Source organism: Lathyrus oleraceus, chromosome 4, assembly GCF_024323335.1.
Source record: "Lathyrus oleraceus cultivar Zhongwan6 chromosome 4, CAAS_Psat_ZW6_1.0, whole genome shotgun sequence".
In the NCBI taxonomy this organism is placed as follows: Eukaryota; Viridiplantae; Streptophyta; class Magnoliopsida; order Fabales; family Fabaceae; genus Lathyrus; species Lathyrus oleraceus.
The window spans coordinates 231,678,374-231,691,253 of record NC_066582.1 but is presented as its reverse complement, the minus strand read 5'-3'; the positions used below and the strand labels follow the sequence as shown (position 1 = coordinate 231,691,253).

Below are 12,880 nucleotides of genomic sequence, written 5' to 3'. Positions count from 1 at the left end.
AAAATTGAGATCCTTGATTAATAAAAATCTTGAAAAAATGAGAAATCCAAAAGTAGTTTTTCTAACAAAAGATCTTTTTTAAAATCAAACACCTACTAACACACTTATATCTCTGATATAACAGAAAAGGAAACAAATCTTGAAATAAAGAGATATACTTCAATGTTTCTTACGCTGCAAGCAAATATTTCGATACATGTTGAGACAGGATGTCTAGGACATTATGCTCAACATATTGGTTTCCGTAAAACATCATAAAGCTGATTCATAATCTTGATTAACACAAATACAATATTGTATTTTCCTTTATAAATAAGAATTCCAAGCTCTTAAGTATATAATTCAAAATACAATCTCTTCCAAACCTGAAACACATTATAAAACCATCTTTTTATTAAGTGTAAATACAAATCTTCTTATAAGGTGCAAATAATGAATGAGTGACTTCCATTAAGATCAGATAAAATATCATAATGAATGAATGACTTTTCACATAAACCTTAATGAATGTTTTTGAATGATGGAGTGCATGATCAAATGAAATAATCATGATATGTTGATGTAGGTGAAAAACTCATGGTAAAATTTAGGATATGACACACGCAACTATTTTAGTGTTCTCCTTTTGAACTCATTTTGTAGGCTATTTTGCGTTATGTGACTCGTCCTTGCCTGACAATTCGCGTATGATGCTATTTCGTATGTTAACGTGAGATTTGTGTCTTATGTGTTGTATGCTTGTTTCGATTCGTTTGTGATGATCGCTTTTGCATTAACTACTTGCTTGATTTTATTGAAATGCATGCGGCATTTAAAATTTGTTCTTGTTACGTTGCGTAATATCATTTTGTTACGTCTCGCACGATGTGTTGCGTTACATTACGCTTTCGTGTATGTTATATTCCTTTTCATTATGATCTCGTTTCATATTTCAATTTATTTTGCATTTACCGCACTTATGTGTTAGCACCTTGTGATTCGATTTGTGTTGACATACAACGATTCAGTTTGCTACATTTAAATCAAATTTAAATTCTACTTTAGTAGTTTTTCATGGCACGCCTTCGCATTGCTCGACATCGATTCACGTCCTCGCGTTATGATTTTTGATTCGTGCACACTTCGATTTTTCTTTATCCTTTTTTGATTCTATTACGATGAATATGTGATGTAATTATTTTGTATACGCGTGTATTCTCTTATTTTTTTGCGCTTTCTTATATGTAATTTTCTATTCATTTTTTATTATGACGTTAAGTTACACCTTGCGCTAGAGTTTGCGTCATCATGCTAGAATTCGTGCCCCCTTGCGATGCAATTCACAACCGTGTTACGATTCTCACATTACATTCATTCTTTAACCATTTTCACCATCGATTCAAAACCATTTTCAAAATTGAGTCAAATCATTTCTTCTTTCAAGTCAATGCGAATAAAACCTCGATCAATATCGAGTCTATTTTCTTAATCAGATTTAAATACCTATTACCTTATTTTCACAATAACTTGGAAGAAAAAGGATCCATTGAGTGTATACCTTCTCTTTCCCCGAGTGTTTGAACACTATTGTAGAGCTCCATATTCAAATATTCGTCTTCCGTATTAAAACACAATAATTAATTGAGTTCAATTGGTTCTCCTATAGAAAAAAGGATTGATTGGGTGTAGACTTTCTCCTTCCCCAATTATTTGGATACTAGCTGTAGAGTTTGATGTGCAAATAATCATCTTCCGTTAACGAAATTTGACTTAATTTAGCACATATATTTTATAATAAATTAGAAGAAAAAAGATTTATTGGGTGTATACTTTCTATTTCCCTGAATATTTAGACAATGTTGTAGAGCTTCATGTTCGAATACTCATCTTCTACCTAAAAACATTAAACACATCAAACTTGTCTTTTCTCACCCCTGTGCGATCGGAAACTCCGTTTCAAACAAAAGATATTTTGTCTCGAGACGATGCAAACAACGTTTCATCGACTTATATGTGAGTTGAGCTAAGCGACGTTTTTCCGTGAATGTTGATATAGAAATCCATTCTGTTGTGATGCAAACGTCCATTCCTCCACTATTTTGGGTAAGCAATATTTTTCCGTCGATTATGAAAAAATAACTTTCACTAAAACTGACCAACAAACAAACATTTTATACAAAAAACTACATAGTTTTAAGTTCTCCATCGCACCTGGAGATACGAAGGAGCGAGATTCAATGTCTCGTCAAACACTATAACAAAAAACCCAAAAATATCATTTTTCTTGCTCTAGTCTACATAGCCCTGAGTTCTCCATCGCACCTAGAGATACGTAAGAGCAAGACCTGCAATCATGTCAGGCACATTAATAAAAAAACTTTGAAATCCCTTTTATTTCCTTTTCAATCCTTTACCGCTCGAAGAAAACAATTAACATAAACTAAAATTCTAATCACAAATCTAACTAAATGGTTCCCGTTAAGTACAACAAGTGTGGGGGGTACTAATACCTTCTCCTCGCAAAATCGACTCCCGAACCCGAATTTGGTTGTGACGGCCATTTTCTTTTTTTCTTTTAAGGTTTTTATCAATATTTTCCATTTCCTTGTGGAATAAATAAATTTTGGTGGAGACTCTAGTACCTTGAGCGTCCGGGTGCTCGTGGTTATTTTTCACACCGCGGTAAGGGGTTTGCCCATTTTTAGGTGTCTTTACTTACCTGGCATTTGAGATTTGAGGAGTTGGCCTCGCTTAGGCCTTAAAAGTGCCAAATAAGTTAGTTATTTGACCCATCTGATTAGTCAATAATTCATAACTTTGGTTGGTGTTCTAAATCAGGGGATTGAACACCTTACCAATTTGTTGAGTCAACATGTTAACCATTTTGTGGTTACTTTCGTCCATTTGCTTCCTCATCGATATAAGGGATGTCGTATTCAAAGTTAACGTCGTTTGGGGGGCATAATTTGATTCTTCCAGTAGTGGTTTTGTTCGACTAGGATTATTTATTATTAAACCTGAGGCAGGATATGGGTTATATAGTGACATAACGGCCATTGTGTTATCTGCATAAGTCGGCGCATTAGAATGAAGGTCGGCCATCATAGTTGTTGGCATACAATATGGGTAATCTTTATTTCCCATAGGAAGTATTAAATTAAGAAGGAATGGTATTCTAGGGTCTTCCAAAGTTGGTCTTACGATCGTGGGGTTAAATGGGAGACTCCTAGTTGTGGGGGAATTCCTCCTTGTATTGGTGTCAATGAAACTAGTGTCGATGACACCATGCAAGTATTCATTCTAACAGGCGTTGAAACAACCGCATCTCCAACTGTTGATTTGGCTGGTTGTTCTACTGCATTTTGAGGATTGTTCTATGAGTTAGAAGTAGGGTTATCTGTTGACAGACGTGTCATTTTAAGAAGAGTTTTTCCACTTCTTAAACGGATACACACACAAATACCAAGAAAATTTCATGCATGCAAAATGGTTTGTAAAAGAAAAACATAATACTTGTAATTTTTAAAAAACAATTAACACAATGTCTCATTAGGTGTCCCAATTTGCTTATCCCTAATTTTGAGAAACAACTGCTAGTCTCTTTAAAAATGTTTACTTTCTGTATCGACTATTGAATCCTATGACATGTGTGCATAAATTCTTAAAAGAGTGTTTAACTTTTTGTTGTAAATGTAGTATATATTCTAACTTGGTAAGAAAATAAAGACAACTTGCAGAGAAAAGCAAATGGATTTCGACGGGATTGAGATCCTTGTAAAATTAAAGATAAAAAAACAATTAAATTTCTGAAAAGGAATGTAAAAATCAAGAAACACAAGACTTTGCTTAAATATGTAAAAAAATGATGTGCAAGATCATACATTTTTTCTCACTGACTCGTTTCACACTATCGTCTTGGTACTTTGAGTTTTTTTTAGTTTTTTTGAAATAATATTGTCACCCTAAATCCTAACACTAGAATCCCTATATCTACGAATACATAAATAACTACATACAACAACTTTATTCCTAGCGATGACACATATCTATTCGCATGGTTTCCACCTTTTAGCTTGCGTCCAAGTGTCTTTGTTGCATGGATAAGACTAAAAGATAGTTACACAATCTGATCTCAATGTTTCGCTTTAAACTGCCACTATTGTCCATCAACCATTGTCGAATTCTTGAGAACATAGATGAATTCCTGAGAACATGGTCTGAGGAAACATACTAAGTCTCCAACTTCAAGTTTAACATAACTATTTTGACGCCCTTGGTTAAGGATCCCTCTTGTCGAAATGCTATCACATATCACCATTTTATTAAGTGTTTTCTGAATTCCTTTTCCTCAAGTCAAGTTTAATGATATCGAAATTTCATACCAACGATAGATTTTCATACAATCGAAAGAATAAATAATTTATTTTTAATTTAAAAAATCAAAAGTTTTTCTATCAATTGTCATAACAATAGATTATTTTTTTATTTTAAAAATAGGAAAATATGAAAGGTGTCAATTAAAAAATAATAAAAGTAAAAATTGTTTTCTTGAGGGATTGGTCCATTTGATTGCATGCTCAACTGAAGAAATATATTGTTAAGTTTTTAATTTAAAATAAATAAAAGAACAACGACATATGAAAAAGAAATAAAATTAAATGTTATCCTTGCTGCGATTTGAAGCGTGCGGCACGCTTATGAATTGTTGATTATTGGCCCTTAGTAGGGGTGTTTAATAATGGAAATCAAGAACTAGTAGAAGCTTTCCCAGAATTATTCTTTGAGTCAACTAAGCAAGATGGATAAATAGCAGAAATGGAAGAACGGAGTGAGGAAGGTTGGTCTTGGAATCCGGAATGAAATTCTGAGTTGAATCCAAAGTTACAGACTAAGTGGATGATATGTTTAACGAAATAGAAAAGATCAGATGTGATACCTTTGTTGGAGTATATGATTGAAAGGAGAATTATTCAACTTAGAAGAAATTGTGTACTCAATCGAAGTGCTGGTTTGGAAGTGGAGTATCATAGGTTCCAAATTTAATCTAAATTGTAATTTCTATGAGTTTTATGTAGCCCCCTTTAGATTGTCTTAAGAGGGGTTGATCACATTGTTGTTATTTCGTTTGTGATAAGATATAGCTAATACAAGTCACCAAAATAGAGTCTAAGAATTTTATGAACATTTCATTGTATAACTATTGAATTTTATACATTAAAAATCATGGAGCTAAAATATTCACTCCTCTGATAATCCAATCTAAAACTGTTGGATTGCCTAGAAAAATTCAGAAAAAGAATTGCCACTAAATGGTTTTATTGAGAGATTATGTTCAAGAGAGAAGATCTAGTTTTAATCAAGCGTCTAAATAAGTTCTCCAAACCAATCTCAACGCTTTCAATTGCATTCTCCAAAGCCTCTAATCTTTCATGTGCAGCCTGCAACTTTTCACCATTATTGCCATCACTTATAAGGCTGCTTAAAGCAGCTTCCACACACTGCAACTCATTGGCATTCTCTGAGTTGTCTTCACATGTTATAACACCCTTGTGAATCAATTTTGAAACCAGCAACCATTTGGTAGCCTTTGACTTTGACGAAGAAACAGTCAAAAATGACAAAATAAATTGAAAAACAGACAAATTCATTGTAATAACTTCCCTCAGCACTCTAATAACAGAAGAAAGGTGATGATCAAGTTCCAAATTTGGGGACAACCCAAGTTTGGTATCCATATGCTTCAAAGATGTGATCATCTTGTTGACGTTTTTCTTCATCTTTTTTGTGAAGAATTTGTATTCTGCCACACTTGTTTCAACACTTGAATCTCCTTTTCTTCTCCTAAGAGAAGAATGAAGGGCTTGGACATTTTCCTTGATTTGCAACATGGTGTCTCTTGTGATGCCACATACATCCAGAATTCTCATAGAACTGTCTAGCACCTCTTCAATGAACTTCTGACCTCTATGATGAGAAAGGAGTAGTTGGGTGGATGGCATGTTGAGAAGATGTTGGAATGAAATATACAAATCATCAAGTAAGGAAAGAGCAATAAGAATAGAGGATGATGTGGATGTGGATGTGGATGTTACTTCCCAAGCCTTGAGTTTGTTCAATTCCTCAGATACTCTAATGGTGCTAGGATGAGATCTTGAAGGCAAACTAATTGAACGAACATGGTACTTGTTTGCCATTGCACTTAATCTTCTGTTTCTCTCAAATAGTTTAAGTTCAACTTTTTGGATGGTGTTACCAAGTTATTGATTCTTTGCTTATATAAGGGTTATTGTTGACGTTCATTCCTAGAGGTTTAGATTCAAAATAAAAGTGTAAAAGGAAGCACGAGTGAGGGATCACCGTGTGGGGCATGTGATAGTGGCATGGGGCACCCTTCCATTTCGGTTAATTTGTCGCATCAATGCCTAACATTGGGCGGTATTAAATAGACGAAATCATTTATTGATTTTGGTTTTGAATGAATATAATGTTGGGCTATTCGAGGTCTAACATGAGTGAAAAAAAAATATTTTGGGTATATTCATCTAAATTTTTTAGATTATACGTGTGTGTGTGAATTCTCTCATTTATAAATATTAAAATTTTTATATTCATGATTAATGTGAGACTTTCCCACACTACTGACTTGACAGAATAAATAATTATAATTGATTATTTTATATTGTCGATGGATCATCCATTTCTCGATTCAAAATTACATAGATATAAATAAATATTCAAAATCTAATAATATAAGTACTACACAATAATATAGAATAGGTGTGACGCATAATGTATACCTTCCCGGTGTATCGGTAAACAAAGAGTTTTATTAGTCATCACATAGTTTGTTTCCTCTTGATGCCACATTATCCTCTTCATTTCAAATATAAAATTAGTGTGCACGACTTGATTGTCTCGATATGAAGGTACTTGGACTGCAAAAATAGATTAAAGAAAGTTCATTCAAAAGATTTGAGATCAACAATAATTTGAGTTATAGATAAGCTATTCCAGTTTCAAGGAACCATGACCGTCTTTAGTAAATACTAATATTAGTTTAATATTTTATGTGCACGAGGGGTATACGTGATACGTCTTCGATCTCCTTTGATTTGCTTTTAAAATTGCCTTAATAATTTCATAAATTATCTTTGCATTATTTTATCTTTTTGTTTTTTAAATTGCCAACTTTAATTTAGAATTTTTAGAGGAAGAAAGCAAAGACTTTGTTTGGAATTGGGAGAGTTCGAAGAGTCCGGCCCTAGATGATGTTAACCTAGGTTTCACTAAAGACTTTTAGGATCTGATTAATGATGGCATTTTTAATTTTATTCAAATGGGTGTATTGTGCTTTGAGCTAATTGTTCTTTTATAACTTTAATTTTAAAGAAAGATAATTCATTGAAACTAAGTGATTATCGACCAATATCTTTAATGGATTGCACGTATAAAGTGTTAGCTAAGCTTATTACAAACATATTGAAGAAGGTGGCTCACAAAGTAATATCAAGTTTGTAATTTGCTTTTTTTAGAGAGTGCTCAAATGGCAGATAGGATTCTAATTGCGAACACATGTTTTCCACCAAAGAAGCCTAAGGTGGATCATGGGAAGGTTCATGATGCTTTGGAAACATCTTCCTCCCTCAAATTAGAGAAAGGATCATTTCAAGAAGGTGGAGGTAATGGTTCTTCACAACGAGATTCCACTTTTGGGAAATGAATGTTGATGGGATTATCTTTCTCTATGATCACCGGGATGCTTTAGGTTATGTGAACAACGCAAAAAAATGGTCTCCAAAGAATGATCCAACTGTTGTGGACATATTTGTTGAGAAGTGTTGTACTAAGGAGAAAAGTATTTGAAATCATAGACTTCTCAAAATAAAGGGAAGCGAATTTGAATTTTGTGTTTAAAAAATGAAAGACCAAAATGAACTTAGCTAAACTTTGTTTGTATCAACGAGAGATTGATAACTCTGGGAAAAGATCAAAATAATGCTCAAACCACTTTAATAGAGGCAAGTAAGGAGAAAAAGAAAGTGTTGAATGAGAAAAAAACTCTTGCAGAAAATCTGTTGAAGCTAAGGTGAAAAGCTTAGTCAAGTTAAGGTCGAGCTCAATGGTTTAAAAGAGACACTCATAACTCAATTATGCAAAAGGTCTGCAGAGAGAATGAACAGTACTTTTGAAAACTGAGTCCCTTCTCTCTGTGGACCTAGGCTTTGAAAAGGCAAAAGAAGAAGCTCATTTCTTATATTTAAGCCTGAAGTTTGGCATGTCTGAAGAGGTGGTTGGCTCTGGAAATCACCTATCGGGGCACATGAACCACTTTCAAATAACTTGAAGCTTTTGTTCATCTCCTAAACCGTGTGTAAATATTTTATAAGTTGGAATTCCTATGTTTCGTACTTTCCCAAAATCTTATTGGTGACTAGGTTGGAGTCGCTTCAAGCACAAAGGCTAACAGATCCCATTTCTATTGTGAAAACCATTCCAACAATCAACAACCATTATTTTGCATGGTTATTGTTGGCTTTGAAGCCAACACATAATGAATGTTTGATCAAGATTTCTCTTGGCCCTTCCAAGAATATCCCAACTTCGTTTCCTTTCAAATTAAAGTATCCATCTACTAACAAGATCCAGGTATGAGGGAATTGTTCCTCCAACAGTGTGTTGAACTCCGCCAAGAAATCAGCGAGGACTTAAGACTTTATCATGCTTCTAGTTACGAATGAAATGTGATACTTTGAAAGCTCAATCGCCCATGATATAACGCCCATAACTTATTTAATTGTTTTTATTTAATTATAGCATTTCATGAATTATTTGATAATTTATTTATGTGATGTTGGTGTATTTTTGGATGTTTTATAATGCTTTAGAGTATTCAAGGGTATTTTAATAATTTAATAATTATTAAAATAATTGGTTGAAAGAGGTTGATTTTATTTAATTATTTAAAATAATAATAATAATTATATGAGGTTTATAGTTATTATTATTTAATTATTTAAATATAGTGTGACACCTTATGTTAAAAATATATTTTTCTTTGAAAATCAAATAAATATTTTTTTTAAATATTAAAGATGTGACTCTTAATTGAATAATCATTTAATTTAAGATTCATTTTATTTTATTTATCAATTAAATAAATATTTTGTTTGGGAATTAATCTTAATGTTGGATTAAACTTAATATATATATATATATATATATATATATATATATATATATATATATATATATATATATATATATATATATATATATATATATATATATCGTAAGGAAGAGTGTGAGAGTTAGGGTAAAAATTATGGTTTGAGGCATATCGCTAAACGGCCTCAATCGATAAGGTAGGGGGAGATTGCTTACTATAAGGTGGGTTTTAGATAGCAGAATGATTATGATTCCCTTACTCTCTCATCAGCGTCAAGTTATTATTATTTTTATCTCTGCGAAATTTATCAAATCAAAATACAAGTATTTTATTGTACTGATTTGCTCTAACCATATGGGGTTTGGCTTAACCCCTTTGGTCACATATTGTATCATTTTGTATGAATTATAGGTTTTATATTAAAATTTTGGTTTTGGGAAGTCGATCGTTGTTATGATCTGTACCCAAATGAGATAATCTCATTTGGTCACTTTTGGTGATCGATATGATTTTTGGATGGATAAAATTGGTTTTGGTGATTTGTTAATAAAATTGAATTTTTATGTTAAATCACAGTATAATATGAAATTGGATTTTCCCAAAACCCTTTTGATCAATTCTATAGGATAATATCCCACAAGTGTTTATATGGATAATCTCATTTGGTCAATCTTTGTCATTTTTCATCGTTCTATTAACCATAATCCTTTTTGGAGAAAATCTAAAAACTCTAAAATTAATCTTTTGAAGAAAATCATAACTTTTGCTAATTTGACATTGAAAATTGTGTGTTATAAGAATTCAAACTTGAGAGGCGGAAATTTGGAAAATTTGAGGTACGGGGGTTGGTTGCACGTATCGAAAGAGAAGTCGCACTTCATAGCAGTTTGGCAGAATTTTGCGCCTTTCTCGGTAAGTTTCTTCAACAGTTGGTCAAATATATCAAGGGATACTTCATTTTACATCATCATAAGCATATATTATCCTCCATGAGCTCCTAAGAGCAAAGTAACTTCAAGTGTGCAAGTTGATTCAAGGAAGTTGACTAGAAAAGTCAACTAGTCAAATCTAGGGTTTCCTAAACCTTATCTCCTACAATTTTTGTCATATGAAAATGATTCCAAGAGAAAATATACTCTATATGACATTCCAAACATCTTTCATGTTGGCCTAAAGAGCTAATTTTGCTTGGAAAGTCATTTTTATGGTGAAAGATTATAGGTCATTTTGTTAGTGCCCTAGATAGAAGGTCAACTTACAAGAGTCATAACTTCCTCATTTTTTATGATATGAATATGATACAAGTTTAATGATTAATTTAAATATGTATCATTGAAAGTTTCTTCTTTGAGAAAGATCAAATTCTACTTGAAAAGCCATGTACCATAAGGAAACATTATAGGTCCATTTTGGTCCTCATCATTGAACAAGCAAATTTCCTCAACTTCTAAAATCCATAAATCCATCATCAAAACTCCAAATGCTTCAAAGTTTCTGATGAAATTGAAGATAATTGGAAGATCCATAACTTTGGGTCTCTCTTCCATCTTATAACCTAAGCCTTCATTTCTGATTACCTTTTGTGTGGCGCATTAATTGAGGAACACCATGGAATGAGTGTTGTGGATCATCAGATATGTCACCTCAATTAATGAGGGAGATCTGATGGCTCTCGTTTTTCCTTTTTATTTTATTTTTCTAAATTAATTTTTAAATATCTTTTTCTTTTAAAATTCACCATAAATTCATTTTTTATACAAAAATTATGGGACCAACACCAAAAATTCACAAATATTTTCTTCTTCCCATTGATGATTTAAAATTAATTTTTAGATTAAGTTTGATATTTATGGTGAACTTTATGATTTTTAACTTGTTTTAATTAGTTTTTAATTGCTTCTGACTTTTGAAAAATACCAAAAAAATTAGTCAATGGTCCTTTGACCTTACTTGACCTGCGATAAATCCCTTGGTCATTTCTTTGGTGTTTTGAAGGGGTTTTAGGTTTTTGATCCTTGAAACTTATGTTTCTTCGTTTTTAAAAATATTTTTAAAATAACTTAATTGATTTAATGCTTTTGTGAGCTTTTGTATTGACTTTATGTTGACCTTACTTCTGTTTGGCCTTGGTATTAGTTGAATTGGACCTTGACTTGGTCAATAGCATTGGATTTAGTTGGTTGATGAAGTTTAATACTTCATCCCTTAGATGAACGAATGGTATTTATCAAGTGAGGTTCATCCCTTGACCAATTTGGGATCCCCTTCATTTCATCTCTACATTTTTATCTCATTTCTTCCCCAATCATATCTTGGCCAATGACTTCTCATGGATCATTAGCTAGGTGATTCATCAATGACCTTGTGTTAGATGAATCAACATAGGTTTGATTGAGATAGGCCAATCCTCTCTTATTTTTGTGCGTGGTATGCTTTAGGAGCTTGGTCTTGGATACCTTATCTCTAGCATACATTAACACCAACATTATTATTGACCGGCCTCAAATAGGTATGGCTTCTACATAAGCCTACTTACAATTGCTTAACATAGCGTTAAATTTGCCTCAAGGCACAAATTAACATACTAACTTGACAACTAACATTTAGTTTTATTGTTATTTACTTTAATGCAATTCAAATTCTTGCACTTTATCATTCCTTGTCATTTACATTCATGCAAATTGTTTATGCTTTAGTTATTTGCTCTTTGCCCACGTGGGCATATGTTTATGCTTCAGTTATTTTCATTTTGCTCCCTTGAGCCATTATATTTTGTGCTTGTGATCATATTTTGTTTGTGGTCTTAGGACCTTAAAACACTTAATAAAAACAAAAGCACTAAAAAAAACATTGGTGGATTGTTGGATCTTTGTATGTGACTTGATTTGGACCTATGGACTCAAAGTATGCAACATTCCTGAGCTATGGAAGAAAAACTTCGCCAATGCCATTAATTTGAGACCAAAAAAACATGGCCAATGTCATTCATCTGACACAAGCTTGAGAGACTCCTTTGGGTTTATCTAATATACTTTTTCTCTTTGTCTAAATTTTTATTCTGATCTTATTGTTATTATTTGATGTTTTGTCTTTGAGTATGTTTCAAGGAATTCTTCATCTGATACACATAAATGACATTGAGGATTGCTTGCTTTGGAGTGTTAGCTTGGATGTTTGGTTATCTTTATTTGATACCATTGGGTTTCTTATTAATTGCTTAAATGATGATGGTTTTGTTGTTTTCTTAACAACCCAAAGGAAATGGGTTTCTATCTGAAACTATTGTCTTGTGGATGCTTCCCATGGGTTAGATTGTTTCAACTCAAAACTTTTAATCTTGTCTAAGATAGCCTTTTCATCTCCACCCCCTTTTTCTATAATTTTAAAATATCCTTCACATTTTCAAAACTTCTTTGCTTGTTGTTTTTCAACTTATACTTGTTTTAATGAGTAGAAACCTTGGCCTTATGCCATTGATTTTCAAACTATGTTCTTATCAAACTTGTAAGAAGACTTAATCATATTAACTTTATTTTCAAAAAGACCAAAAAGAACTAATAACCTCATCTAATCATTTTGGCCACTTGATGCCTTTTTCCTTTTAAACTATTCAAAAAGAAAGCATTTAGATTTGAGTTATCATTGGTTGAGATGTAATTCTCCCATTCTATGATATGTTGAGTGTAAGACTTTCCATTTACTAGGGGTTAGAGGCATACTTGTTGATTTAATCCG

The 12,880-nt window shown here is 32.4% G+C and overlaps 1 protein-coding gene across 1 annotated transcript; it reads right to left on the bottom strand.

Annotated features, from left to right (window-relative positions):
* Positions 1-5,139: 5,139 nt before the first annotated feature.
* LOC127074760 (uncharacterized) lies at positions 5,140-6,376 on the bottom strand. The gene has a single exon (XM_051016107.1). The coding sequence runs from the start codon at positions 6,171-6,173 to the stop codon at positions 5,295-5,297; it is 879 nt and encodes a 292-aa protein (XP_050872064.1). The 5' UTR covers positions 6,174-6,376; the 3' UTR covers positions 5,140-5,294.
* Between the last annotated feature and the right edge of the window lie 6,504 nt (positions 6,377-12,880).